The 26471-nt window shown below is 46.5% G+C and overlaps 3 protein-coding genes across 5 annotated transcripts in view; 1 reads left to right on the top strand and 2 right to left on the bottom strand.

Annotated features, from left to right (window-relative positions):
• The first annotated feature begins 145 nt into the window (after positions 1–145).
• NASP (nuclear autoantigenic sperm protein (histone-binding)) lies at positions 146–11687 on the top strand. 2 transcript variants are annotated; one of them, XM_014939039.1, is made up of 15 exons: positions 146–225; positions 1003–1053; positions 1860–1970; positions 2523–2603; positions 2782–2879; positions 3627–4529; positions 6394–6476; positions 7154–7239; positions 7367–7440; positions 8496–8684; positions 8945–9111; positions 9579–9632; positions 9731–9802; positions 10881–11012; positions 11519–11687. In XM_014939039.1, the coding sequence occupies exons 2-15, from the start codon at positions 1004–1006 to the stop codon at positions 11570–11572; spliced, it is 2154 nt and encodes a 717-aa protein (XP_014794525.1). In that variant the 5' UTR covers positions 146–225; position 1003; the 3' UTR covers positions 11573–11687. The 2 variants fall into 2 exon arrangements, with proteins under 2 accessions (XP_014794525.1, XP_014794526.1); XM_014939040.1 differs by lacking the exon at positions 3627–4529 and having other exon boundaries at positions 152–225; positions 11519–11673.
• A 281-nt stretch (positions 11688–11968) lies between these two features.
• Positions 11969–15625, bottom strand: CCDC17 (coiled-coil domain containing 17). Its single transcript, XM_014938947.1, has 9 exons — positions 15532–15625; positions 14801–15039; positions 14592–14712; positions 14399–14534; positions 13674–13733; positions 13461–13591; positions 13260–13382; positions 12998–13167; positions 11969–11983 (listed from the first exon to the last, which is right to left on the bottom strand). The coding sequence occupies exons 1-9, from the start codon at positions 15623–15625 to the stop codon at positions 11969–11971; spliced, it is 1089 nt and encodes a 362-aa protein (XP_014794433.1).
• A 1652-nt stretch (positions 15626–17277) lies between these two features.
• GPBP1L1 (GC-rich promoter binding protein 1-like 1) overlaps positions 17278–26471 on the bottom strand; it is a 34256-nt gene continuing 25062 nt past the window's right edge. For both annotated transcript variants that reach the window (XM_014939349.1, XM_014939351.1), the window contains exons 8-12: positions 24193–24333; positions 20361–20519; positions 19538–19662; positions 18542–18644; positions 17278–18264 (exon numbers count right to left, since the gene is read on the bottom strand). In XM_014939349.1, the coding sequence (XP_014794835.1) occupies positions 18118–18264; positions 18542–18644; positions 19538–19662; positions 20361–20519; positions 24193–24333 (675 nt within the window). In that variant the 3' untranslated portion in view covers positions 17278–18117. The remainder of the gene's footprint in view (positions 18265–18541; positions 18645–19537; positions 19663–20360; positions 20520–24192; positions 24334–26471) is intronic.

The following is a 26471-nucleotide window of genomic DNA, read 5'->3' as shown; positions in this document are numbered from 1 at the left end:
GGAGGGGAGGGGGGGGGGACGGGACGCACCGGCCTTTGTTCCGCCCGCCGCCGCCGCTCGTCAGCTGTGCGGGCCGCCCCGGCCCCGCCCAGGGGAGGCTGCCCGGTGGGTGGCCGTGGGGGAGCCCGGTGGGGCCGCGGAGACTGGGAGGGCGGTGCAAAACATCGGATTTTGGGGGTTTTCGGTTTGTTCCGAGCCGCGGGTGTTCGTGGGGATCGCTCTGAGGTACCGGGGGGGGCTTGTGGGTGGGCGGCTGAGAGCTGGTGGGGCAGGCGGGCCTGGATTTGAGACAGCAGATCTATAGGCCAGGTTTAGCCTGATACAACCTGAAAGCGTGTGCTTCCCCAGCAATCCTTCATTTAAACAATAAACAAAAATGAAACTAATTAGGCAGGGACTTACTGGAGGGAGTCCGGTGGAGGGCTAACAAGGTGATCAAGGGAGTGGAGCCCCTCTTATGAGGAAAGGCTGAGAGACCTGGTCCTGTTCAGCCTGGAGAAGAGGGGACTGAGAAGGGATGTTATCAGTGCTGATCAATATCTAAAGGGTGGGTGTCAAGAGGATGGACCCAGGCTCTTCTCAGTGGTGCCCTCCAACAGGACAGGGGGCAACGGGCACAAGTTGGAACATAAGAAATTCCATCTTAACATGAGGAAAAACTTGACATTGAGGGTGCCAGAGCACTGGAACAGGCTGTCCATTGAGGGAGCGGAGTCTCCTTCTTTGGACGTACTCAAAACCTACCTGGGTGTGTTCCTGTCCAGCTTGCTCTGGGTGACCCTGCTTTAGAAGGGTTGGACCAGATGATCTCCAAAGGTCCCTTCCGACCCCTGCCATTCTGTGTTCCTCCAAAAGACAGCCAGCAGGGTGAACTTGCTCTAGATGGCTGATCACCTGAAAGCAGGAACTGCTCCTGGCTCTGGTTTCATGCCTCCAAGAGCTCAGTTCCTGCCATGAAATGGGTGGCCTGTTACAAACACTCATTCAATGTTTTGTTTGCAGGATGGAAGAGGAATTGGCAGCTCCTTCCACATCCACAGACAAGACAGACAGGTAAGATGGGAGTTGGAGTTGTCAGTTACTAAAGAACATAAAATCCAGGGGTTATTGAGTGAAACAAAAAGTTCACCCTTCAAATCAATTGGTTAGGCTTGAAGTTTAACAGATGTGGATGCTGTAGATGCTGAAACTGATGCCCACCAGCAATTTGCCCAAATCTAGTGCAACAAAAAACCCCTTTCAATACCCAAATACCAGCTACTGTTTGGTAAATTCTTGGTCTGTGAGTTAGTGCTGGAGAAGCATTTGGGTGGCACAAGCGTGTGACCAGCGAGTAGTAGTACACCTCTGGGTAGCTCCTCTTGCCCCTGTCCAGGATGGTCTGGGATGGACCTTCTGGAAATGGAGCTGTGTGAGGTGCACTGAATTTAAACCAAGATGTGCATCTATCGTTCTTCTCAAATGCATCATGCTGTGCTATGAGAAGTCATAACTTGGATTTATTCTTCTTGGCTTAGTTAGCATCGGAGTCTGGTGAAACACTACAGTACTCAGTGTTGTATTGGTTTGCAACTCCAAAAAGTATATTCTTTAGCATCCTTTGTCATATCAGATTCCGCTACCCGCTTCTTGCAACAGCTGGTTAAAATTAACCTGTCTGCCCTCGGTCGTCAGAACTTAAAGTTGGTCCAGATTTAAACAAATAAAACCAACCACAGACACCTTGGTAGTTATAACCACCGTAAAGTATGCAGCTCAGTCCTATATAAAGGTGACTAGGTTTTGAAAGCTGGATATGAAATTACTATGGAAACTAACGAAATCCTGTATTTGATTTATTTTTATCCACCCCTCTCCAGTATGGATGTGGACGGAGAATCAAAGAAACTATTGGGCTTAGGACAGAAGCACTTGGTAATGGGAAATATTCCGGCTGCTGTTAATGCGTTCCAGGAAGCTGCGAGCTTACTGTGAGTAGTAGAATGTTTTGTGTGTTTTTGCAGGTCTTGGTTTTCAGCTTGGCTGAGCTGAGGAGGCTTAATAGAAGAAAGATTAAGATTTTTTTACCTTATATATGCTGCTGTATTTATAGTACAACTGAGAAGAGGACAAAGGATTTAAATTAACTCAGGCGTTGGACAGTGCTGTAGTCGGTGTACAGTTCAGACAGCTTTTTGTGATAGCCATGGCCAGTGCAGCTACCTAAGGAGGGGAAGGGATTTCATATATTTCACAGTGCGTGGTTCTGATGTCTGTTAATAGGAAAATAATGGGATAGTGTTACTTGCTAGCAAGTTGTTCACTTGTCTTGATCAGGTCTTGAGAGTGATACCCCTTTGGGGCTTAGATTATTTGCTTTGCTGGATGTTTGAGCTAAGTGAGAGAAGCATTCGTTATTTGTTTGAAACAATGGGAGATGAGCTAAGAAACTGATCCTTCCTGTCCAGGAATTTTTAGTCTTCAAGTTCATGTATCAAAATCTTAAGTAGGCCCAGGCAAATAATTCTTCATTATTTTTGTAGGGGTAAAAAATACGGTGAGACAGCGGATGAGTGTGCAGAAGCTTTTTTTTACTATGGCAAGTCTCTCCTGGAGTTGGCAAGGTATGCTAATGGTTTCTCATTTGATCAGGAGAAATAATGAAATGATTATTGGTGTAACAGGATTTCACCCTCGTAGACAGGGTTACACTGGGTGGGATGGGCCACGGCCCTGCAGCTTGTGCAGTGAAAACAGTGTCATTTCAAGAGCTGAGGGATAACAGCCTTTTGTTCCCTTCAGAATGGAAAATGGTGTGCTGGGAAATGCCTTGGAAGGGGTGCAGGTTGAAGAGGAAGGAGAAAAAGCTGAGGATGATGCTGCGTTGCCAGCTGTCGATGGTATGTAAAGCTGTGTGCCGTGGCGTGGAGGCACCCGGCTGCCTTTCCTTGTCTAAACAATCCAAGTTCAGTCCATCGGTACCTTAGGTAGCCTGAATCATTCTATTGAAAGTCTTAGCAGCCTGAATGGACTTTTTCTTTCTTTTTTTTTTTGTGCTGATTTGAACAAAACCTTTAAAACTTGTGCAAAGAACTGGTCACTGAAAGCATGTGTAAAAGGTTACCAGGTGTCTTGTGTCCTGAAATGCTGCATTCAAACTTACTTTCTTAAGCTTCACAGCCGGCTCGAACTGCTTTGTAACCTTGTAGCAGTACAGTCTGTGTAGTAGGACAGCTCAGTCTCTGTAAAAAAAAAAAAAAAAAAAAAAAAAAAAAGAAAGCCCAAGAACAGTAACTATTTTATATTCCCTGCAGCTGGAGATAATACAGGAATTCCTGTCAATCCAGACTATTAAAACACTGGCACCTCTTGCTTAAGCTGTGACTAAAAACGCTGGCGCGCAAAACTGCACACTGCTTGAGCGGCCGCTTGCAATAATGCAGTCTGGGGAAGGGATTTGCTTAGTTCATGGTACCATGTTGGTTGTGTCCTAATGCCTTGTACTTGGAAAGTGGAGCTTTTAGGAATGTCATCTAACTCTGATGGCAAACCAACACACTGGAGGGTCTGAGGGTGGTGTTGTCAGTGCCCGTTAATGTCTTTATCACTAAACTCGAAGAAATGTTTATGCTTCCTCAATCATGTAGAAGAAGCGAGGGAGGAGTTGAGAGAACAGGTATATAACGCCATGGGGGAAAAAGAAGAGGCCAAAAAATCTACAGAAGAGACTCCAGAACTATCTGAGAAGGAAATCAAAGAGGAGGATGTTGAAATGAAAGAGATCACAGAAGAAAAAACAACAGAAGAAGCAGTTGCTGACAAGGATGGAAAGCTTGAAGAGGCTGAAGAGAAGATGGAGGATTCTGCAGAAAAAGAAGTCCCTTCAGAAGATCAGAAGCAGCAGGTAGCTGTGGAAAAAGAGGCTACAAAAGAGGAGGCAGCTGTGGAAGAGAAGGTAGTGGAAAAAGAGCAGAAGACGGTGCCTGAAGACAAGGTAGCAGAGACAACTGAGGAGAAGGAGAGAACAACAGAAGTATCAGACAAGGAGGCCAAGGCAGCTGTGGAAGAGGCCAAAGCTGGAGAAGTGGCTGTGGAAGAGAAGGGAGAGGCGGGAGAGCAGGCAGCAGCAGAAGCAGCAGCAAAAGAGACAGCTGTGGAAAAGGGAGAGGCTGTAGAAGGGCAGGCAGAGGCAGCTGTGGAAGAGAAGGCAGTAGCACAAGAAGTGGCAGCAGAAGGGCAGGCAGCAGCTGCTGTGGAGCAGAAAGAAGCTGCAGAAGGGGAGGCAGAGGCAGCTGAACAGAAGAAGGTGGAGGAGAAAGAAGAGCCGGTAGAGACAGCTACAGCAGAGAAACCAGATGAAACTAAAGAGACAGAATCCTCGAAGGAACCTGTGCCCACAGAGGGCAAAGATCCATCTAATGACATGGAAGAAAAGGCTGAAGTAGCTGCTAAGATAGAGAAAGAGGAAAAGAAAGATGACCTGATGGAAGAGGGTGAAGGTGCTAAGGTAGAAAAAGAAGAGAAAGATGACCTGATGGAAGAGGGAGAAGGTAACAGTGAGAGGAGAAAAGTACTTGTGGGTGGATGACTTGATGGATTTGGCTAACAATGGGTAAAAAGTGTTCCATTCAGAATTTTCTGTTTGCCTTAGAATAAGGAAAAGGCACAGTAAAGGGGCTTTTGAAGGATTTTACATCCAAGTAAAGTTTGAAGGAATAGTGAATAGTCTCAGTTTCTCTAGACTAACGCTTAACTAACTGCAAAGCAAATCTTACTTGAAAGCAAACTTACAGCCCTGTGAAATGTGTAAGTAATGGCTCGGCTGGTGGAGAATACTGAATGGATGTTCACTTGCATGCGTCTGGGTTTATTGCACTAACCTTCAAATAACTTGAAGCACAAGTTGCCTCTGGTTATGACCATGTTTTATTTTAAAACAGTGGAGCAGAAAAATAAGAACAGCTGAATACATAACAAAATAGTAAATTTGGGTTTGGTGGGGCGGGAAGGAATTCTCCATTTGAGTCTTTCTGGTGGTAATTGCAAGTGAGGATTTAGTTGGTGCAGCTAAACTTAATTTGCCCATGAACCTGAAGGCTTATTGCTGCTGTCTAGTACAGTTGTCCAGCTATCTAGCTGCTTCTGCCCTTCTGCTTCCTGCTTCATGGTAGCTCTCTTCAGGATTATGTTAAAGTAACCTAGGAGTAAAACTCCTGCACTTTAAACTAGTACTTGCACGGTCTTCCTAGGCTGGTGCTGTGCAAGTTAATTGATGAGCTGATAATTGAAACTTTGTCATAGCTCAGCTCCACAGGAAGAGCCTTATTTTAGGAGTGGCAAATACTGAGACTAGATAGTCCTGCAAACTGAAAGGAGTTGTGCTGTTGGGGCATAAAGACAGTGGTGAAGCAGCTTCCCAGCAAGGTGTTTGGACAGAGTGTGACAACATAAACTCAGAGTAGTTATCCCCTCCTCATCATCATCCTGTGGAAGGCTGCTTACCCAAGCATACTGCTTCCTTTTGTTCCAAATCTGTTGGTGTGAGGACACGCTTGAACACCCTGGTCTGATTCCCAGTCATTCCAGGCTCTTTCCACTACTTAAAATTGACTTCAGCTTCCTCACAGCTCTTCTGTTTTACCCTCGACCGAGCTGTCCTCATACTTAGGGTTTGGCCCTCTCGGTGGTAGGTATGTGCTTTTTGGGAGTTAGTCTAACGAGCTCATGGCTTCTCTAGTTTCCACCCCATCAAGCTCCTGTTATTCTGGGAATAGTCAGTGGTCCTGATACAGGAATTAAGCGTGTGGCTTCAGCATGCAAGTCAACCAGTACCATACTCCTTTACTAGCACATCTTCCCAAAATGTTTCCTACATCTAGAATAGATGCTGCAACGCTCCTACCCAGTATCAGGAGCCCAATCAGTGCTACACAATAGCAGGTTCGTTAATAACATTGCCAGTTTAAATGTCTGATGTGGGGAAGAGGCATTCAGAATCGGTGTTGTTTGTACCCAGCTTGGCAGCTATCTTGCTGAAAACGCTTGTTATCTGTAGCCTCAAGTCCAGCAACTGACCAGTGCCTCCAGGGCTGCTCAGGATCCCATGGCTTCAGTGGGACTGCACAATGCATTTGTGAGAACTGAATTCTAGGTAAGTTTCCCTTCTGGGTAGTATGAAGTTAAACTTAAAAACAAGGACTAAGGTGGCCTGGAACTGCTTTAGCCTACAGTGCCTAACACTTTCAGCAAGATGGCTGCTGCTGATGGGGAATTTAATGTGTCTGTGCTCTTCTTACCTCACACATCTAACCTGTCACTGGAAAGATAAGGGCTGGATATAATAGATTCTGCCTGATTCCATATGAAGCGAGCGTAGTAACAACAAGTGTTCTCATTCACCTACTTGCCTTCTAGAAACAGAAGAATCTGAAGAGGAAGATAAAGAAAACGATAAAGCTGAAGATGATAAGGAGAATGAATTGACAGTGGAAGAGAAGGTGAGACTGCTGAGCTCTGATATCAGGAGGGTGGATATCGGGACTGCTGAGCTCCGATATCGGGTGGATATCTTCCACCGGCTCGTGGAAGAGTGCTGTATTTGTCATGTTAATGTCTTTAAAGCTCACTTGTGTTTCATTTAGTCTTGTGTAGGAAATTACTTTTGAAAAACCAGTATAGCATAAGGAAGGGGCAGTGTTGTGCATAGTCTGTGTTGTTCCTTGCTCACTCTGTTAGTAGGCTCGGGCAGCCTGATGAGTATTGCAGGGCAGGCAGGGAGAGCTGCTTTAGCTTGTCACTAGAGTTTAGTTACAAGTAACAGTTCATTCTTTGCTTGTTTTGTTGTTGTCTCACTGTGTGTGTTGAATGCACCCAGTCCAACAAACCATGATTAGGATGGAAGTTTAGTGGTGGGTGTAGTGCTGCTTAAATCTGAGGAGTTACCTTGATGTAGTGCTGAAAACACCTGGAAAAAGCTGAAGCCTGTTAGAGTGTGGTACTGAGCATGTTGCACAACTGTCCTCAACAGTGTATCTGGCTCTGCCTCAGACTAATCTAATGATGTTCAAAACTCATTTAAAAAAATAAGTGCAATTCCTTGACAACCATGTTTGGAAACTTAGTGTTGTTTGGTGTGATACGTAACTAAGTCACTTAATCTTTAATGCATTTCTAGTCTTTACAGGAAAGTGAGGAGGATGAAATTGGGAATCTTGAGCTAGCCTGGGACATGCTGGAGTTAGCAAAAGTCATCTACAAGAGGTAAAGGCTTAAGTCCCAATTTGGATATCTGCTAGAGAAGGTCACTGGAAACTGGGAGGTGGCAGAAACAATTAGTGGATGTGGCATAATCTGATCAGGATTCTGAAACTTTTTTCCCTTGATTTAGACAAGAAACAAAAGAAGCTCAGCTCCACGCAGCTCAAGCTCATCTAAAGTTAGGAGAAGTTAGCATTGAATCTGGTAAGTGACGCTGATTCTCATGCACGGTTCCACTTTCTGCCCATCTCTGTCTCTTACTTTAAAATGTGCAAAGGCGAGTTAAGATTGTTAAGATGAAAACAAAATACACATTGTTTAATTCTGATAGTGCAGCCATTTGAGAAGCTTTAGAATCAATGGATGAACAAGTTGATGTCCTAAGCATGCTTTTCCAGGACAGTGAAAAGAAAGCTCTGAGTAAGAAGTCATGTGTAACCAGATCAAAACCAGCTTCTTGTTGCACTTTATAGGCAAGGTTTGTGTAGCTTCAGAAACTGAGGAGGAGGACTCTTTCCTTATTGAAGTAGTGAGTCACTGGGCACAATGGGAGGTGTTGGTACCGTGCCAGTTCCAGAACACACAGACTGCAAATAAAAAATGGGTGATTCTCAGGGACTTTCCAAAACACCAGGGCATGGTCTGGGAGGACCCTGGTGTGTTATGCACAAGAAAAAAGGAGTGTTGAAGCAAGACCTTCATGCCTTCTAATGCTTTTTCTACCCTTCACTTAAAAAACACGTGTTTTAATCTTGTTAAATCCAAGTAGGGTAAAATCTTCTGCTATGGCAAGCACTGGAAATAATGTGACAGGTTTCTGGACAGGGGCTACAAAGCAAGGGTTGTGTTTTATGTTGTTAGACTGCCTTGACTGGGAGGCAGCAGGGGACTCTCCTTCGCTCTGGGTTTGAGTTGCACTCGATTAATGGCGGGAGGTGAAACAGCAGGATTTGTTTGCCTGGTTTTGTCTCGGCTGCTCAGTTTGCTGTGTGGCTGTAAATGGACAAAGCACTTGAGAACTGGAGGAACTGGGCTCAGAAGGTTCTGTGGTGTGTGTGGGGTGACAGTGTTGGACTGTGAGTGGTGTCATTTGACAACCTGAAAGCAGCCTGTCACTGAACTCACTGCTGTATTCAACGGTGGTTCTGTCTTCGGACTATATAAAGAGCAATAAAGTATGGAGTGACTTGAATAAGGGTTTAGATCCCGTTTTGAAGGATGAGGGTGGTTTGTAAAGACCTTATGCCTCTCTCCTATAGAAAACTACACGCAGGCCATCGAAGAGTTCCAGGCCTGCCTGGCCCTGCAGCAGAAATACCTGGAGGCTCACGACCGCCTGCTGGCCGAGAGCCACTACCAGCTGGCCCTGGCCTACCACTACAACAGCCAGTTCGATGAGGCCGTCCTGCAGTTCGGTAAATCCGTAGAGGTCATCGACAAGAGACTGGGTAAGTGGGTTTCTCCAACTGCTCAGGGAATGTGAGACCTTTCAGGAGTTAAAGCAGACTTCCTTGAACTGCCCTGAAAAGAGTTGGATGTGCTTATTTATCTCACTGTGCAAATCTTTACTGGTCTGAAGCTGGTAACGAGCTATACTAATAGCAGAATTGTTGCAACAGTGTGTTTTAGCGGATGCTTGGCCGTGTGGATGTTGATAACTGGGCAGGTACTTTGTCTTGATGTTTTTGCCCTGACTGTTTGACCCCAGCAATGCTCACTGAGCGAATAAAGGCAGCAGAAAGTGGGTCCCCTGAAGATGAGAAGGAGATTGAAGAACTGAAGGGGCTGCTTCCTGAAATCAAAGAAAAGATAGAAGATTCCAAGGAGTCTCAAAAGAGCGCAAGAGTAGCTGAGCTGGCACTGAAAGCGACTCTGGTTAGTGCGTCCTGCAGGTTCCTTCTAACCAAACGTTCCTCCAGCCATGCTTGAAATAAACCAGTGACAGGAAGATCGTGCAGATGGGGGGGCTGGTGGCTGCTCACAAATCATCCAGGCTGTGATTGTGGGAAGGAAACTGAGGTGGCTGAGATCTAGAGAGAGGGTAGTTAGTAAATACACTGATGCTAATTGTTCCAATCTGAACTGGAATTTGATGGGCTTCTGTAGCAATGTAATGTGGTGGGGCTGGAACTGGTTGGTCAGCCAAGAGTGGGAATGGACCCAGTGTCCCGTCACTGTGAGCTTTCCCTCCCTCTGTCCTGTGTGTGGGTGGAGGAGCAGAGCGCAGCGTTGAGATGGGGAGGAGTTGGGGTTTCTGTCCCTTTCTAAACTATTGTAGGTAATTTTGTGTGACTAGATTACCAGAACTCGTTCCACTGTTTTCCTTCTGCTTTTTTCTTAAGGTTGGAACTACATCTGGCTTCGCACAACGTGAAGACAGTGGTTCTGTTTCCACAGTAAGTTAATTTTGAGATGGATGTTGAGAATTCCTGCCTGCTCTAAGGATTAGGGTTTGCTGTAACTTACGTGATGACAATGTTCTGTCTTGCAATAGATTCCAGTAAGAAAAGCAGCTGATGGTGCATCTCAGTGTGTTACGGACATCTCTCACCTCGTCAGGAAAAAGGTGAGTCTGGAAATGACTGGTTCAACAGTTTGTTAAAGTGCCACTGGCTGGCTCTGTATAATCCCATTTCTTGGCTCAAAGCTTTTTTTTTTTTTTCCTTCTATAATGGAGAAAACACTCTGAGTAAAACTAGAGCTAGTGCATGAAACTCCTTTCCACTGGGAGCCAATCAGTCTGGGAACCATCCAGCCTCCAGGAGACCAGTTCCTGGTGGTTCAGCGCCTGGCCTGACCCGCAGGGGTTTAACTCCCCAGCTGAGTTGTGTGGCTCCTGCAGGTGCTCTCTGAACAAGTGTCCTCCTCTGCTGAGGATCCACAAGAAGAGCGGGGTGGCCTGCAGATCTTAAAACAAACAACCAAACAAAAAAAAACCCAAACAAAAAACAAACAAACAAAAAAACCAAACCAAAAAGGCAAGCAACCAGGACCAGGCTGAGTTGGGTTCCCTTCTTTCCAAGTGGAAATGGAGAATTGGACTCTGGAAAAACAAATCTAGCAAAGCCAGTCTAATGGTAGTAATGACAAACTGCCTCTCGCTGAGATAATAAAATGTACTGAGCATGAGGTTCCTTTAAAGGTCTATGTGCTTTTTGTAGAACTGTTTGCAAAGATGACTAAAATCATCTCTTACGGGACCTTAGTTTTAGTTCTGCGTGTGGCCCTGGCCTGGCCTGTGTCACATTGGCCTCTCTCAGCTCAGGTTTGCCTGAAGCAGCTTTGATCTGCTCTTCACAGGTGACTGTAAATGTCACAGGTGCCTTAAATCTGTCCCGTTACCTGGCTTTGCCGTTGCATGTTTCCTTCCCAAACTGTAACTAAGGATAATCCAGTGCTGTAGATACCGGCACCTAAATGATGTCTTCCTGGAAGTCCTTGGTGGTTGAGACCTTTCCTCCAAAGCTTCAGGGCTTTGCTTAAACCCTACCACTTGGGTGTCTGTCTGGAACCGGGCAAGCAGGGGTTGAATAGATAGCGTGCGATGACAGCTAGATGCTAGCTTCCTTAAAAATATATATATATATATAAATACTTAAAACTTTAATTTTTACATAGTGAAGACTAAACGATTTTGTCTTCAGAGGAAACCGGAGGAGGAGGCTCAACAGGGGGACAACGAAGCAAAGAAATCTAAGCCGGAGCCGGCTGTCAATGGCGGCGGCGGGGCCACAGCTCCCAGTGGAAACGAGGTTGCAGAAAAGATGGAAGAGGAGGTGGGCAGCTGAGCAGGGAGCCTGTGCCCTGCACCTTTGCTTTCTTTCCCCCCCCCTCTGTTCACAACCGTGGGTTTGTGCCCGGGAGACATACTGGTTTTACTGCCTGCTGGTCTTCATAAAGCTTCCTCCATGAGGTGGGGAGTGTTCCCCTCTTGGTGCTTGTCACTGTGGGCTGGGGAAACACCGGCTGTGGAGACCTGCAGCCCCTGGGGTGGGGACAGAAAAGTGGGCTGGGTGTCCGAGTCAGGCTGAGCTACAGCCTGGGGCCTTTCCCCAAGGTGTTTTCACCCCTCCTGGGTTTTAATTCTGATCACCTGGGCTATAATTGTCAATATTCTACAATAGTGTTGTGCTCTGAAGACCAGCAAAGCACCCCTAGTCAGTTAAGTCCTCAAATCACAGAAACCTTGAGCTGCTGCATGAATTGGTGCTGTAAGGCATTGTCCTTTTCTTCTTTTTTTTTTTTGTAAAAAAAAAAACCCCAACCTTTTCTTTTCTTTTAGACAGAGAAAAGGCCACAAGCAGAATCAGGGGCTGCAGTTGAAAGCACAGTATGATAATTCTTTAACCTTGGACACTCCTCCTTACAAGGAAAATGGTTTTGTATATAGTGTATTTTTTCACTTTTTGGCAACTTTTGTATGACTTCAATAAAGATTGTAAGCAAAAGGCCCTTGTCTTGACCCTGTTGCTGTCACAAGCCCCGGCCTCTGCTCCTCCCTGCCCCGGGGCTGTGGGGGGCTCAGCCCTGACCTTGCTCTTGGCTTGGGTTTGGTTCTTTCTGGGCTGTGCTTGGTTGCAGGGTCCTGGGGTGCCTCCTGCAGCCCCACCAAGAGCTTGTCTGGCTGGGACATCGGTGAGTCGTGCCATCCCTTCCCCTTCAGCCCTTTATACATGTATGTTCATGCTTGTGGAGCTGGAGGGAGCACAGGGGGTGGTGGGTTCCTAACAGGTCACCCCCTGAGTCCCTGTGGACCCAGGAAGAACATGGACCTGTTGGAACAGGTCCTGCAGAGGGCCATGAAGATGATGGGGGAGCTGAAGCACCTCTCCTATGAAGACAGGCTGAGAGAATTGGGGTTTTTCATCTTGGAGAAGAGAAGGTTTGGGGGAGACCTCATAGTGACCTTCTGGTACCTGAAGGAAGCTACAGGAGAGATGGGGAGGACTTGGAGCGATAGGACAAGGGGTGATGGTTTTAAACAGAAAGAGGGGAGATTTAGATTAGATACTAAAAAGAAATTCTTTCCCGTGAGGGTGGTGAGACCCTGGAACAGGTTGCCCAGAGAAGCTGTGGATGCCCCATCCCTGGGGGTGTTGAAGGCCAGGCTGGATGGGGCTTTGAGCACCTGGGGGCCCTGTGATAATTAAGCCAAGCCCCCATCTGTCCAGCTGCGACACAAATTTTGCCATCCTTTTATTTTTTGTTGCCCTTAAGGTTAATAAAGCCCCCATTTCCCACTCCATCTTGCAGAGGGGGCACTGCAGGAGGCCCTGGGGGTGCCACGGGGCACAGCCCAGCCCCAGCTCACCTTCGGGGAGGTTTGTGCTGCACCGGGGGCTCCCGGGTGGGAGGGGGGTCCTCCAGAGATGTGAGGGGGGGGAGGGGGGGCCCGGGGGGGACAGGGGGATGGCAGGGGGCTGCGGTTCTGCCTGTCCCCAGCGCTGGCTGGGGAGGGTCCTGGGAAAGGAGAAAAGTGGCATTAAGGACACGGGGAGGGGAGGTCCCAGCCTCACCCTGTGATGGACACTGCCAGGAGATGCCCAACCACCCCATGTCCCCAGTTTGGCACCTGGGGCCACACACAGATCCTGCCCTGGTGGCCCTGGCTCCATGTGGCCCCCGTGTCCTCAGCAGTGGCCAAGGCACCACCTCCTCAATCATCTCCCCAGTCATGTCCCTCCACACCCATCGTCCCATCCAACCCCCATCTCCCTTTGCCTCTGGAGACCCAGAAACAGCTCTGGGATGAGGTTCTTACCGGCAGAAGCTCTGGTGAGACCGTGGCTGGTGGGAGCAGGGGGGCCACGGGGGGCGGGAGGATGGCAGGGGGCAGCCATGGCCTCCTCTGCTCCACGTGGCATCGCAGCATCCCCACCTCTGCCTGCAGCTGGGCCAGCTCCTCCGCGTGCTGCTGTGTCACCCGTGACCCTGGGGGGGGAGACAGGACCTCACCACCAGAGTTTAACCGCACCCCTGGGGGGCAGGTGTGTAGTGGTGTCACCCCATTCCTTGTCACCTACCGGTGTTGGCTCTCCTCTCCCTCCTGACCTTCAGTGCCAGGAGCTGGTCCTCCAGCCGCTGGTTCTCCAGCTCCACAGCCAGCAGGGCCGCATCCAGGCCCCGTCCACTAGCATCAGAGGGTTCTGCTGGCACAGCCAGGGCTGTCTCAGCCACCAGCTGTGGGGCTGGGGGTGGGTCGGGGGGGCTGGATTGGGGTTTACCTGGCCTCCTGCCCCTGCGCGGCCCTGTAGTCCCTTTCTCCAGCACCGTGGCCTCCGCCTGCAGCTGGAGGAGCTGGGCCAGGATGGTGGGGTCGTGCCCACCGCCCCGCAGGTAGGACAGTCGCAGCTCCCTGCCCACAGCCCCGGCGTCAGCCATTGCCCGGGCTGGGCAGGAGGCTCGGTTTGGCTCTGCCATCGCCCACGGACCCTCACCTGGCCTCGGCGGCAAGTGGCCCAGCAGCCGGCAGGAGGGCGTCGAGGTGGAGGGCAGCCCTGGAGAGGAAATGGTTAAATCATAGAATCATCTAGGTTGGAAGGGACCTTCAAGATCATCTAGTCCAACCGTCAACCTAACTCTAACAAAAAACATCGCTAAACCATGTCCCCCAGCACCATGTCAACCCGTCTTTTGAACACCTCCAGGGATGGTGCCTCAACCACTTCCCTGGGCAGCCCATTCCAATGGCTGATAACCCTTTCAGTGTAAAAATTTTTCCTAATACCCAACCTGAACCTCCCCTGGCGTAACTTGAGGCCATTTTCTCGTGTCCTGTCGCCTGTGACTTGGGAGAAGAGACCAACCCCCACCTCCCTACACCCTCCTTTAAGGTAGTTGTAGAGAGCAATAAAGTTTCCCCTCAGCCTTCTCTTTTCTAAACTGAACACCCCCAGCTCCCTCAGCCTCTCCTCATAAGACTTACTCTCCAGACCCCTCACCAGCTTCGTTGCCCTTCTCTGGACCCACTCCAGCACCTCGATGTCTTTTTTTGTGGTAAGGGGCCCAAAACTGGACACAATGGGGGAGAAGGGGGGGGGATGAGGGGCCACGGCCCTGTGATGGAGCACCCTGCTCCCTGGGCAACCCCCCGGGAGGGCTCCAGAGCCCTGTCCCATCCCATCTGTGCCCATGTCCCCCGTTCCCCTTGGCTGGGACTCACCCTCCCTGTGTCACTTGCAGCCGTCCAACCTCATCCCTCGGGGCCTGTGGGGCCGGGCTCAGCTCCGGTCCCTCCCGCTCGGGGTGGGGGTCTGTGGCCACCCCCCTTCCCAGCTCCGCCAGCCGCCGGCACAGCCCTGAGGAAGGTTGAAGGGGCTCCCCCCATCTCCCCAAAACCCCCCACCAGCACCTACCCTCCCTCTGCTGCTCCAGCTGCTGGGTCCTGGCCCGGATTTCGGCCACATGGCTCTGGTGGGCCTCCAGCAGCTCCTGGTGTCCTCCTGGTGGGACCGGCCTCCGGAGGGGCTCTCCCTGCTGCACAGGGGGGTGCTGAGGGCAGGAGGGGCTGGACCCCACCAGCCACGGAGCCCGGGGAGCCGTGGGAGTGCGGGGTCGCCCATACCTCCGCCGGCAGCCTCCTGGAAGTGGGGTCGGAGGCACGGAGCAGGGCCCGCTCGCGGGGGGTCAGCACGTCCCCCAGGGGAGCCCCCCGCGCTCCCCCCGGCCCCCGCTGTCCCCTCACGGCCGGGGGGGGCCCGGGGAGCAGGAGGAGACGGTGTGGCTCAGCAGGGTCCCCATGTTGGGACACCCCGACCTCACAGAGACAAAGGGGAAGGAAAAAGGGCGGGGGGGAAAAAACGGCTTAATAACGTAAACTTTCCTGGTTTTGGCAAAACAAGCTGAGCACGTGGTGCAGGGGGGGAGGATGGAGGGTCCCCCCCAGCAGCTCAGGCCAGGCTGAGACATGGGGCTGTGACACCCCCATCCCCAGCACCCACCCCTCTCCCCCTCCCCACACGCCCTGCGCTACCGGGGTGTCCTGTGGCCTCCCCGCCGTGCCCAAAGCCCCCTCGGCAGGCGGTGGGTCCCCCCCAGGGACACAGGGGCTGGTGGCACCGGGGTCCCCCCCAGGCACAGCTTCTGCTGGTGTGCCCACAGCAGCGGCCGGGAGCCAAAAGCCATGTGGCAGCGGGGACAGGCGAAGCCCCCCGAGCCCAGCATGGGGCACCCCTAGAAAGCACAAGGAGATGGGAGGGGGGGTCACCTGGGGGTGCCACCCCGCCAGGGGACACGGGGTCCTCCTGCCAGGCATAGGCCCCCCACCCTGGGGAGGGCTGAGACGCGTGCACAGACCTGGTCGGCGGTGGCTACGGTGGCTGCGGTGTTTGTAGCCACCGTTGCTAGGCTGGGACACTGGGAGGGCGGCCGCTGCCCCGACACCGGCCATTCCCTCTGTTTACAACAGGCACCTGACTGGAAAGAAGCAAAAAAAGGTCACTTGGCTACCCGAGCAATGGACAGAAAACAGGCCGGGGGGACACCCCCTCCCACCCAGCTGCAATGCTCAGCCAGAGGGTCACCCCCACCTCAGGCTGGTCCCAGGGTGCCACAGGTCACCCCCCCTCTTGCCACCAGTGCCACCCATCACAGAATGGGGGATTTGCCCAGGAAAAAGCAGCCGTTCAATTTACAGGGATTTGCTCAATGAGGTTCTCTCCAGAGGGAAGTCTCCAACGCCTTCAAAAGCTTCGTTGATGTTTAACCCATGTGTCCCCTCTGAGGGTGGGGGCACAGAAGCTGGAGGAACAGTTTGGTACAAACCAGGAGCTCTGGGTACACACAGGTCCTTCTTCCCTGTCCCACGTGGGGCAGGCTCCTTGCTCCAGGCAGGAATCATTTTTCCACCTCCTTTGCCCATCATAAGCAGACCTCTTTTTTTTTTTTTTTTAAACTTACCCCATTTCTTGACAACAACGCAAATACATCCGCATAATTTCTCACATAAATCTAGTAAGTTCAATTTTTAAAGAAATGGATAAACTTTTCCAGACAAAAGCCACGTTTGATGAGGCCAAAGTGGTAGGACCTTCAAAAGGAACCGGACCTTCAAAAGGAACCAGAGCTTCTCTAAAACATCTTGTGCTCCCCAGAGCATTCCCAGGAAGACCCAGAGACCTGAGCCTGGTCTGGAAACAGCAGTGATGAAGAAAAACCCCTCACCTGGGGGCTGAGGGCAGCCCCCATCTCCACCTGTCAGTAGGAGCTACAAGCACAAGTAGAACAGTAACACCTGGTGCCGCCGAGCACCCCCTGGAGTCTGGATGCAAAGATTCATGGCTAAACATCGTAATTTTATCATTATTATTGAACATCTCTGTCCTCTCTGCCTGGCCAGGAATGGATTAGAAAAGACCCGAGGGAACCTTGGGTGAAATCCCACCCCAGGTCAGGGAGAGACCAGGATTTCGTACTCCATGTGCAATTCCACCCATCCCACTTGCAAACAGGACACTTTCCAATCCAAAACTTTCGTGTACCAGCTGAACTTAAAAACAGACACTGAAATAGCTTAGGCCACACCCGAGTTGTTTGTAAAATCCTTTTTAATCTAATAGAAATGTTTTCATGACTTTTTTAAAAAAGATTTCAATGAAAACAGCTTTGGATTCAGACATTCCCTTGCCACGTTGTGAACATAAACCAGCAGCATTGCACTAGGAACAAGTGACACCGACCAGTCGAGCTTCACCCTTTTGTATGAAGCGGGAAAAAAAAAGATTAATAAAAAAAGCCAACTGCTTTAAGTGGAAGATAATTCAAATTCTTTTGTTTCTTTTCTTTTTTAAAAAAAAAAAAAAATCAAAAATCAACACAACCAACAACCCAACAAACAGGGGCTATCATCTCTCCATCGTTCTCCTTCTCCCTTCTTAAAGGAAGAGTTCAGCTCCCGCAGTCTGAGCGCTACAGCAGTGTTTGCCAAGTGGAAAAAATAAAATACAGCGGGAGAAGAAACTATTTATCCCCAGTGCTATTCGAATCCCCAAAAGTTGCAGGTCCCTTTAGAGGAAAGCTTTGCTTACATAAGAAAGACAATTAGAATTGGCAAACTGATGCAAAATATTTATTCCAAGTTAGTTATTTTTGATGCAGTAGTTTTTCCCCCTCATACAGACTCAATGTGATAGTCACTTTTTTTAAATCTGTAAATAATGTTATCAAAATAATCTTAATCTTTGAAATCTCACAAAAAATTTATATTTTACAATCCACCCTGAATATCAAGGCTGCAAGAAGAAGAACACAAACAATTCCTATATCCAAATATTTTACAGCTGTACCCAAAAAAAAAAAAAAAGAAAACCACAAACGCCTGGTTAAGTGATGAAGCTCCCCGAGCCGCCAAAAAAAAAAAAGAAGAATAAAATAAAAAAAAATTCATGTTATTAGCATTAATTTAACATAATTAGAACTTCAATAGCCATTTTGTCATTGACAATGATTGTTTTAGCACACTGTTACCGCACGGCGTTGTGCAATGCGGGCGGCACTGTTAGAAGCTTGTTGTTGCAAAGATCAGTCAGCCACTTGTGTCCCGCTTAACAAGACTGAACTTGTGCACTGCCCCACAAGGGATTTTTGTCAAAATTTGCTAGCTGCACAAACTTCTATTAAGCATTAGGGCAAAAACCAAAAAGAAAAAGCTAAAGAAGCCAATTTCTCTCTTCTTTGGGATACAATTATTTCCCTTGTGCATGAAGTATCAACAACAAAAGGAAAAAAAAAAAAAAAAAAAAAAAAAAAAAAAAAAAACAAACAACTGAACAGACTGGAGACAGAATAAACTCTGTTTAGTTTATACAACCCCAAACACGTGTTGAACTATGAACTGAGTTTATTGGGTTGGTTTTATTTATTTTAATTTTCTTGTGCCCACTTTCAGGCATCGTCATCTGACGTTTCGCTGCTACTAGTTTCTGTGTCTGAGTCCTCAATCTTTGTCTTAAAAGTGCTTCTCCAGTGGAACAACAGGCTGGAGCCGCGGCCCTGAAGAAATCCATTCTTCCCAAATCCGTTTCTTCTTCGCTGCAGGAACGAAAGCAAGTTTTAAAACAAGCAAAAGCACAGAGAATAACTGTCACTAACCTTCTGTGGACACAAATGTATATTTAACCATATACACGGTTTTATATATTTATGTATTTAACTCCACATGGTTAATGCAGAGTCATTAATTGCACCAGAATCTCATGTCAATTCTTTGTCTCCTGGAACAGCCATAAGAATTCCAATGCATAAGACTCAAGCATGAGAAGGGAGAAGGAGAAGGAGCAGTCACAAGCGGCAAGAGCTGCAAACATACCTGCTCTGATTTAATTTGGAACTCTTTGAGCTCATCCTCCGTGAGGGGCAGGTAGTTCTCATCGTTTTCAGGATATTCCTGCCATCCCATTTCTTTCAATAACCTGATTTATGGAGAAAATAAAAGGGGCATGAGAATTAAAGCAAAGGAACAATGGCAAAGCAGAGAACATTTTGTCCACGAAGCACAAGGTTTTGTATTAATTCACTCCCAATTCACCAGGGAATCTTCTATATTAGAGACCACTTCAACAATGCTTCGTGTTTACCCAACATTTTTCAATGTCTTTTACAAATATTTAATCATCAGCAGTCCTGTACAATGGGTAAATAATTAGCCTGGCAGAAGGACAGCAAGACAGAGATTTGAAATTCTACCCAAGGCCGCCGGAGGAGGACATGAGGCAATCAAACCAGTATCGCAGCTCGGGATCTCCTAAAACTCACTATCCTCTTACACCAGATGCTCACACGCTGCTTACTCACTGAAGCAAGATAGAAGCTGAGATACCAGGTAAATATTTTCTTAACACTCCTCCACTTTTACAGCATTTAAAAGCAGCACAGGAGTATCCTAAGCACAGACAGAAACAAAGTGGTGTGTGTGCGAGGGCGTATCTTCAGACCATTCCCTTTAGGATACCAGCTTGTACGTAAACCAGAATCACACCAGGTTCATGCTGACTCCCAGTGTGGGCAGGTAAATAACGAGGCATCATTAACGCACAGGGATGTGGCATTAGAGAAGGACCTGAATTTAATTACAGACCTTGGTAAAGTCTTGGCTCACCTGTCATCATTGCCTTGCTTTATTTCCAATAAGACTCCACCCAGTCCAGCACTAGCCATGGAGCCCACACACCTCCAGCTCAGCACACACAGAGCTACAGCTGCGTCCCAGAAAGTGAGTTTTTCTTTGAAATGATTTCCTTCTCCTCACACAGTCCAAGGACTCGCCCTCCTTTACTCCAGACATTTTATTTTGCCATTTACTCACCTGTGTTCTGCTTCCAATGAATGAGAGAGATTTTCCCCCTCCTCCGGCAAAGGGAGAGAAAGACCATTCTGATGGCAGTTCTCTTCCCAGTTTTCCTTTGGTTCTGGTGTGCTGTTGCTCTCCATCTAAAGAAAAATAAAAGCATCAAAGTGTGCTTACACAGACTGAGCCAACAGCACTATTCCAAGTTCAAGCTTCTGCTTTCGGAAGTAAAGGCTTTTACCTCAAGCCAGTGTTTTTTACAGAGCCTGGACTGATAATGGTTGAAAGCAACTTCTACCCAGCTGCGACAACACAATATGAAAGACATTGGGTGAACGGCACTTTGGTGTCAAGGGAGTAAGAGCTGGCATTACAAAGCCACCCTCATGGCTTCAGAGGGAGAGTAAGAAAGCTTTGAGAATGAAATACTCCTACGGTTGGCTTTTACACACACATTAAGCCACAGACATTAAGCATTTAAAGGTCTGGTCTGAGCCTCTGAGGCTTGAGTCACTTTCCTGCGCCTTTCACAAGCCCCGAATTCAACTCTCCTGTGGATGTGGTTTGACAAGGAAGTCTGAAAGCAAATTAAGATGTTAAAATATGGTATTGTTCCACTCCTTAGAGAATCCTTGCAAAAATCTGGATTACATTCACCATCTGTGACCTTCCCTTTCCACCTCATTTATTACTTATCCGTTTGCATTTCATCCTGTTACCCATCTCCCTTCATCACAGCGCTGTGTACTACTTCTGCTGGCATGTGGATTTTTTTTTTTTAATTGATCCCAAATCCTTAAATACGTAATGATCGTATATACAGTAAGGACAGAGAACTTACATCATCCAGCTTGTCACATTCTCTGTTCTCGGTTATCTCCCCATTCCTGTCGTCTTTCAGTGCCTTCAGGAATTCGCTCTTTTTGTCAGTGGTACGGCGCATCAGCTTTGTCAAGCGCGAAGAGCAGATCTCGATGGGAGGGGTGGTGCTGGAAGGACTCTAGGCAAGGAAGGAAGAATATGGAGACTTTCAAGCTGTGTTGCTGCAAAGATAGGGCCCCTCTTCAGGGTCTGTGCTTACACCTTTCAAATGCCCATCAGTTCTTTGGCTGGCTCAAAAAAAAAAATTATCTAATGGCAAATTCCCATCAAAATACCAGCTGACGTTGCACATTCACTTCTTCCCTCACCACCATTTTCCCACCTATCATTATCAATGCAATTTTTTCTTCCCCTAGGAGTCAATTCACATGGCTATGAATACATTTATTTGGTTCCTGGGCAATGTTAACTCTCTCAAGCAATTCTGGAGTCTACAACATATTATTAAGACAGAGAACTCCACGCAGGACTCCCACCCTACAAAAATTAAAAAATCAAGGGGATTAGGCTCACTTCAAACTTGCATCTTAAACCACCCTGAGAGACTCTACCCTGAAATTAAGCCATGGGGTGGTAATCTCCTTTCAGGGAGTGGTCATGTCCTTAACTATCCACAGCTGGATGTGACACAGGTAGCCACAGCCTGGGTATCCTCCCCCCAGGAGCTCCCTGCCGGTTCCCTGCTGTGGGCACTCACAGCCCAGACGGGTCAGTGCAGAGCTGGAGACTGACAACCCCAGAGCCTGTGGGAAACCTGCCCAGTTCAGTTCATGAACACACAGTAACCTCCCAAGCTCTTACACAGTGTTTACAATTTCTTAATTATTTTGAATCCGCGAGCCAGGCATAAGGCACAACAGTTTGCACATTAGCAAAATCCCAGCCGGGACACAGCAATGAGAACACTACTAACCAAGACGAGCGTTCAATTTAATCTGTTCCATCATTTTGACTGGACACACAAAATAAATCTGAGAATATATGTAAGTAGTTGATATCTTAACCTTCTGGGTACTCTAAGACAACAAGGAATTTAGTCATTAATACGGATACCTGACACTACAATCTTGCATGCAAAGCTATTCTTTTCCTTCACTTACTTGCTTTGATTTTTTTTCCCCCCTTCAATATTAAAACAGAGTAAAATTTCTTAAAGCCTGCAGTGTTTTTCTTCCTCCACATTTTTTTTTTTTTTAAAACTAGGGTGGGAAGGTTGCAAATTCAGGATCTTCAAAATGAATCTCCTTTGCAAAGTATTTTTAACCCACTCACAGTGCTCTGAGAAAAGATCAAGGGAGGCAAAATATTTAGCAAAACAAAAACAAGGCAGCAACTGCTGCCTGTATTTCTAAAGCCTCTCGCACATGAAACACTGGTGAGCAATAATGCCTTTCAGGGAAGTGCACGCTGGAAATAACATCTTACAGTAACCATTTCTCAGGTGGCCTTTTCAGATTTTGTCCAATTCAACACAGTAAGGAACAAATATAACAAGTGACTGTGAATATTAAGATAAAAAGCTATCACAGTACTGAAATTAAAGCTCTCAACATGGTAATCAGTTTGACTGCAGTGACAGAAGGTCATAATGAACCAAGGAGACTAAAACTTAGATGTCTTCTGGTGACTTGGAATACACTACTACAGCGCTTAGAATCATAGAATTGTCTTGGTTGGAAGGGACCTTTAAGATAGTCTAGTCCAACCATCAACTTAACTCTGATAAGAAAACCATCACTAAACCAGGTCACTTGAGCTCTTTGCTAGAATTAGCTGTTTTAACAGCACCGTATAGAACTGCTGACGTACTAAAACTTAATTTCTACACATTAGGTGAAGACAGTTAGAGCTAAGGTTTAGAAACAACAGAATCCTGAAAGAGAATTAAAAGTCTACTTCAATTCTGACTTGATTTGTAACTTTCTGCAGAAGGCTTTATAACATAAGAAGAGAATGTTATGTAAAGCAGTACAAGTAGCCATTTTTCTAAAGGTAGGTTTAGCCCTTTGATTGAAACATTAAGGCATCTCTCTGTTTGTTTTGGTTTTTTTTAAATGAGTGCACTATGCATCATCTCAGATTTGTTCAGATATCAGTCCATTCAACAGGGGTGGCTAGTCTAACAGAAAAGTCCTATGTATAATTTTAAAAATTCAGACTGTGTATCTTAATTTTTACCTTAGACTGGCTTGTGGGGACACGTTACCAGTGCTAGTTGGCACCCTTTTAGTTGGCAACATACTGTGGTCTCTTAAGAATACTACTTGTAGTAGGCCCATGGAGACAGGATTACAGTACTATGTTCTCACCATGGTCCTGTGTTTTCATATTGCACGTCTCCAACAGATTCAAAGAAAAATGCATTACAAGTGTTCTGGGAGGAATTTTCAAGCCCTTTTTTGTTTAGTTGATTGACGTTGGTATTACAAGTAGTATTAAAGGAAGTACTGCTTGTTCTGGGGAAAACCCAGCTGCCAACTCCTGCTGTCAGATTAGTATCTGACATCTTTGCTGACTAAAGCTTCAGGCAAGACCTTCGGAGGGGGGGAAGGTGGTGGAATAAAATAATAGAGACTACTTGCATTATTACAGTATGATATAAAGTGAGTGCCCTTCTCGGTATCTACCTGGAGATGAAAGCCTATTTAAGTTTACATATTTATGCTGCAAAGGTGTCCACGCTGTGCTGTGCATTACACAAAAAGCAAGGCTGTCAGTAGCACAAAGGACTCGGTCTGGGGACAGACAAAAGCCAGGTAAGGGAAAGGGTTACAGTGTATGATCTATTTGTCAAAGTGGCAGGTACATGCTCGTTAACTATTGCTTTTAATGACTGCTTTTCCTCTCAGCAGTGGCTAAAGCAGAAAAGTACAGGCTGTTGCAATGTAAAGCCTGCAAAGCAGAGAATTGTAAAGATGACAGTCTTATTTTAGAAGATCTGTAAAGGAAAAAGACAAATGCACAACTAGAAAAAAGTCCTCTGTTACACTTGAAACACACACTCATTTCAAATTGTGTGAATAGGTCACTTCTCACAGTCTGTTTTATTTTTCTTCTTTATCCATATGATCACAAACCTTTTAAATTTTGATTCTCAGGAGCAGAGGAGAAAAGTTATTCAGTGTCACTTTTCTATTAAGCTTTGTGGAATTTCAAGCTTCAAACCAGCACTTTGTATATAAGCTATAAAACGATGCACAAAAATATTGGGCAAAATGTGTTTTGTCACAGTTACTGCTGAAATGTTAACAGAGTTAGATACAAGGTTCTCTCCATAAGAGAGACCAAAATGTGTTTTGTCACAGTTACTGCTGAAATGTTAACAGAGTTAGATACAAGGTTCTCTCCATACTTCAGACCAGAAGCAGAGGTGAAGCCAGTTTCTACCTCATCTCCTTTCAACACTAAAATTAAAACCAGACACTGCAGCTGAAGACACACCTACACACATTAACCCCCCCAACACCCTCAGAGCTCATTGCTTGTGCTGTTGCATGTGTAGTTATGCAACACTATTTACAGCATTAGTACTTTTTTTTTTATATATATATATTGGAGTATGTATCTATACATTTAGACAAACTGCAAGGGCTTCACATCCAGGTAAATCACATTTTTACTTCTTTAGTGTAGCAGAGATGTGGCAGAACATGCCAAGAACGTACAAGTGAGTCATTCTTCAAGGATGCAAAGGTAGATATACCATGTACGGAGAGGACCTTATCATGTTTAAGCTACAGTAGGTGATAGTGATAAAAGTTCCCACCCTATCCCCAAACCCAGCCTCTTACCTCTTTGGGAGAGGTGAGGACTGAGCCACTCGCCAGTACCGCTGGTTTGGTTACAGACACTGGACTGGTAAAGGCGGAGTCACGGCTGGAGGAAAGCGAGCCTGGTTTATGTTCATTTCTGTTGGCTTTCCATGGACTTGGCTATATTGAAGAGAACACAAAACACTGGACAGTAAATGATAAGGTACAAGAAAGGGTTGCTTGCAAATAGTAAAACAAATAAACAAATGTTACATCAGCTGTTGTGTAGACTTTTTTTCCCTTCCTCTCCAAGAAGAGCCTCAACAAGTTTACTTTGACACCCATTATTTTTCCCAAACATCATCTGTTTTCTCCCCACACGCAAACGACACACAATTCTGCCTGATGGGCTCCAGTAAAACACGGTTAGAGCTCAAAGAGAAAATCCAGCATTGCTCTTCATTAATTGGAGCCACTACCGAGTAAATGCAATGCGTCTTACAGCTACTCACAGGTGGGAAGTCAAAAATTCCAATTAAATTCACATTTCATAGGGGAACACTGTATGCCATAAAGAAAGGGATTGCATCACTTGACAGGAACTTCCTCTGTGCAAGGAAGCAGCACATCAAGGAATATTTCTGTCCAGGCCAAGAATGTAAATTATTTATCTTCTAGGGCTCTTAAAGTGTCCATCATTGCACTGATTTAGCAACAAAAAATAAAAAAAAAGAAAAAAAAAAAGCAGCCAGTTCATTAAAGTGTATGAGCACTGGCTGTTTGCTCTGGATACTCTCTGCAGTATCCCTTCAGATAAACCGGAGATTTGGCTGAAAGAATTCAAGATAAGTTTTTGTTACTTGGAATGTTATCCTTGACCCTCTCTTATCAACCAAGGACAAACACTGTGAAGTGACAGTCTTAACAAAAAGGATCCTAACAAGAAACTTGCATCAAGTAGTATGAGAAATACACCTGTCAGATCATTAAAACACACTGGTTCCTCTGACCCATCAAACTTCTGAAGCCAGCTTCGAGTCATGAACAAAATAACTCATGCATGAGTGGGATTCCATTAAATCTGACATGCAGCAGATCTTGCATTCTGCAAGCAATGAAAGCAGAAGCCATTATTTCAGTGTGTTCTCACTCTCCATTGGGTTATTTTATTATTTTTTAAATAAATCAATCAGTAGTGGAGGCCATCAGCATTACTCTTCCACTCCAACTTAAAAACAAGAGCAGTCCACATTATTGAATGGATTACTCAGCATTCACAGCACATTCCAAACATTTCCTTCAAACTCAAAAAATATCCTGATCTGTGCAATATTGCCTGGTACTAAAATAAGGCTGTAGAATTACTTTGACAAAATGTTTCTCTCCGCAGATGCGGTGGTTGCACCCTTCAGAGACCCAGCTCTTGGGTGGTGACTGTTGTTCTTCCAGCTTCCACAAAGGGGCAGCTTCCACAAATTCAAAGGCAGACCCCTACTACTTTCTTAGGGGAGGCCACCAGATTCAACCACAACAACTAGAGATGAACATCAAAAATCATTTGTAGATTATGACCTTTGTGGATTGCTCGACCGTGAACAATTAGCCATCTCAATTAGCCACGAAAGAACGTGCTTGTTTCACTGCCACCAGTTCTCTTCCCTTCAGTACTACTCAGTACAACTTAACAAAAACATTTTTCATTCATTTTGCCTGTGACAGCTTTCCAATACTGCTGACTTTGTCAGAAGGAATGTTTTGAACCTTCTACTACTTAAAGCACTGCAATTTCTGTACAACTTTATAGTCTTGAGCATACTGCATCCTACCATCGCTGCTTTATGTCTGTAGCTTTACAAAAAGACATCATGCACACAGCTTTTGGTTTTCACCTTTTAACTTTGCTAATGGTCATAATTCGTTAACAAAAGTGCTGTTGATGACACCAGCAGACAATTTCATAATCACAGAATTACACAGTATCAGGTTGGAAGGGACATCAAGGATCATCTGGCCCAACCCTTCTTGGCAATAGCACAGTCTAGACAAGATAGCCCAGCACCCTCTTCAGCTGAATATTATGATTCTCCCTGCAGTTGGCAGAATTTGGTCTGAATTAAGAGAAACTTACAAAAGAGAAAGTCTTGCTTTCTTACAAGAAGTTGTTAATCTTTCTTATTTTGCTTTTAGCTTTCAGGCATGTAAGACTAATCTACTCTAATCATAGGAAAGATTTTGTTGGGATGTCACAACCAGCATTAGCAATGAATACATTTTAGAACTCAAAGTATTTGGACGCTTCTTTAAAGTGCAGCCTAGCT

The sequence above is a fragment of the Calidris pugnax genome, unplaced genomic scaffold, assembly GCF_001431845.1.
Source record: "Calidris pugnax isolate Ruff unplaced genomic scaffold, ASM143184v1 scaffold18, whole genome shotgun sequence".
NCBI classification, from domain to species: domain Eukaryota; kingdom Metazoa; phylum Chordata; class Aves; order Charadriiformes; family Scolopacidae; genus Calidris; species Calidris pugnax.
The sequence above is the reverse complement of the archived record's forward strand: the minus strand, read 5'-3'. Positions and strand labels throughout refer to the sequence as shown.

Excerpts from the sequence above, each read along its gene's own strand:
- CCDC17 (XM_014938947.1), bottom strand. The coding sequence starts at position 15,625 with ATGGCCGGTGTCGGGGCAGCGGCCGCCCTCCCAGTGTCCCAGCCTAGC. Across the intron at positions 15,040-15,531 it reads CCGTAGCCACCGCCGACCAG|CCGTTTTTTCCCCCCCGCCC; the intron begins GTCTGTGCACGC and ends TACGTTATTAAG. Across the intron at positions 13,592-13,673 it reads CCACTTGCCGCCGAGGCCAG|GGAGCTGCGACTGTCCTACC; the intron begins GTGAGGGTCCGT and ends GGCTGTGGGCAG.
- NASP (XM_014939039.1), top strand. The coding sequence starts at position 1,004 with ATGGAAGAGGAATTGGCAGCTCCTTCCACATCCACAGACAAGACAGAC. Across the intron at positions 2,604-2,781 it reads TCTCTCCTGGAGTTGGCAAG|AATGGAAAATGGTGTGCTGG; the intron begins GTATGCTAATGG and ends TGTTCCCTTCAG. Across the intron at positions 9,803-10,880 it reads CTCACCTCGTCAGGAAAAAG|AGGAAACCGGAGGAGGAGGC; the intron begins GTGAGTCTGGAA and ends TTTTGTCTTCAG.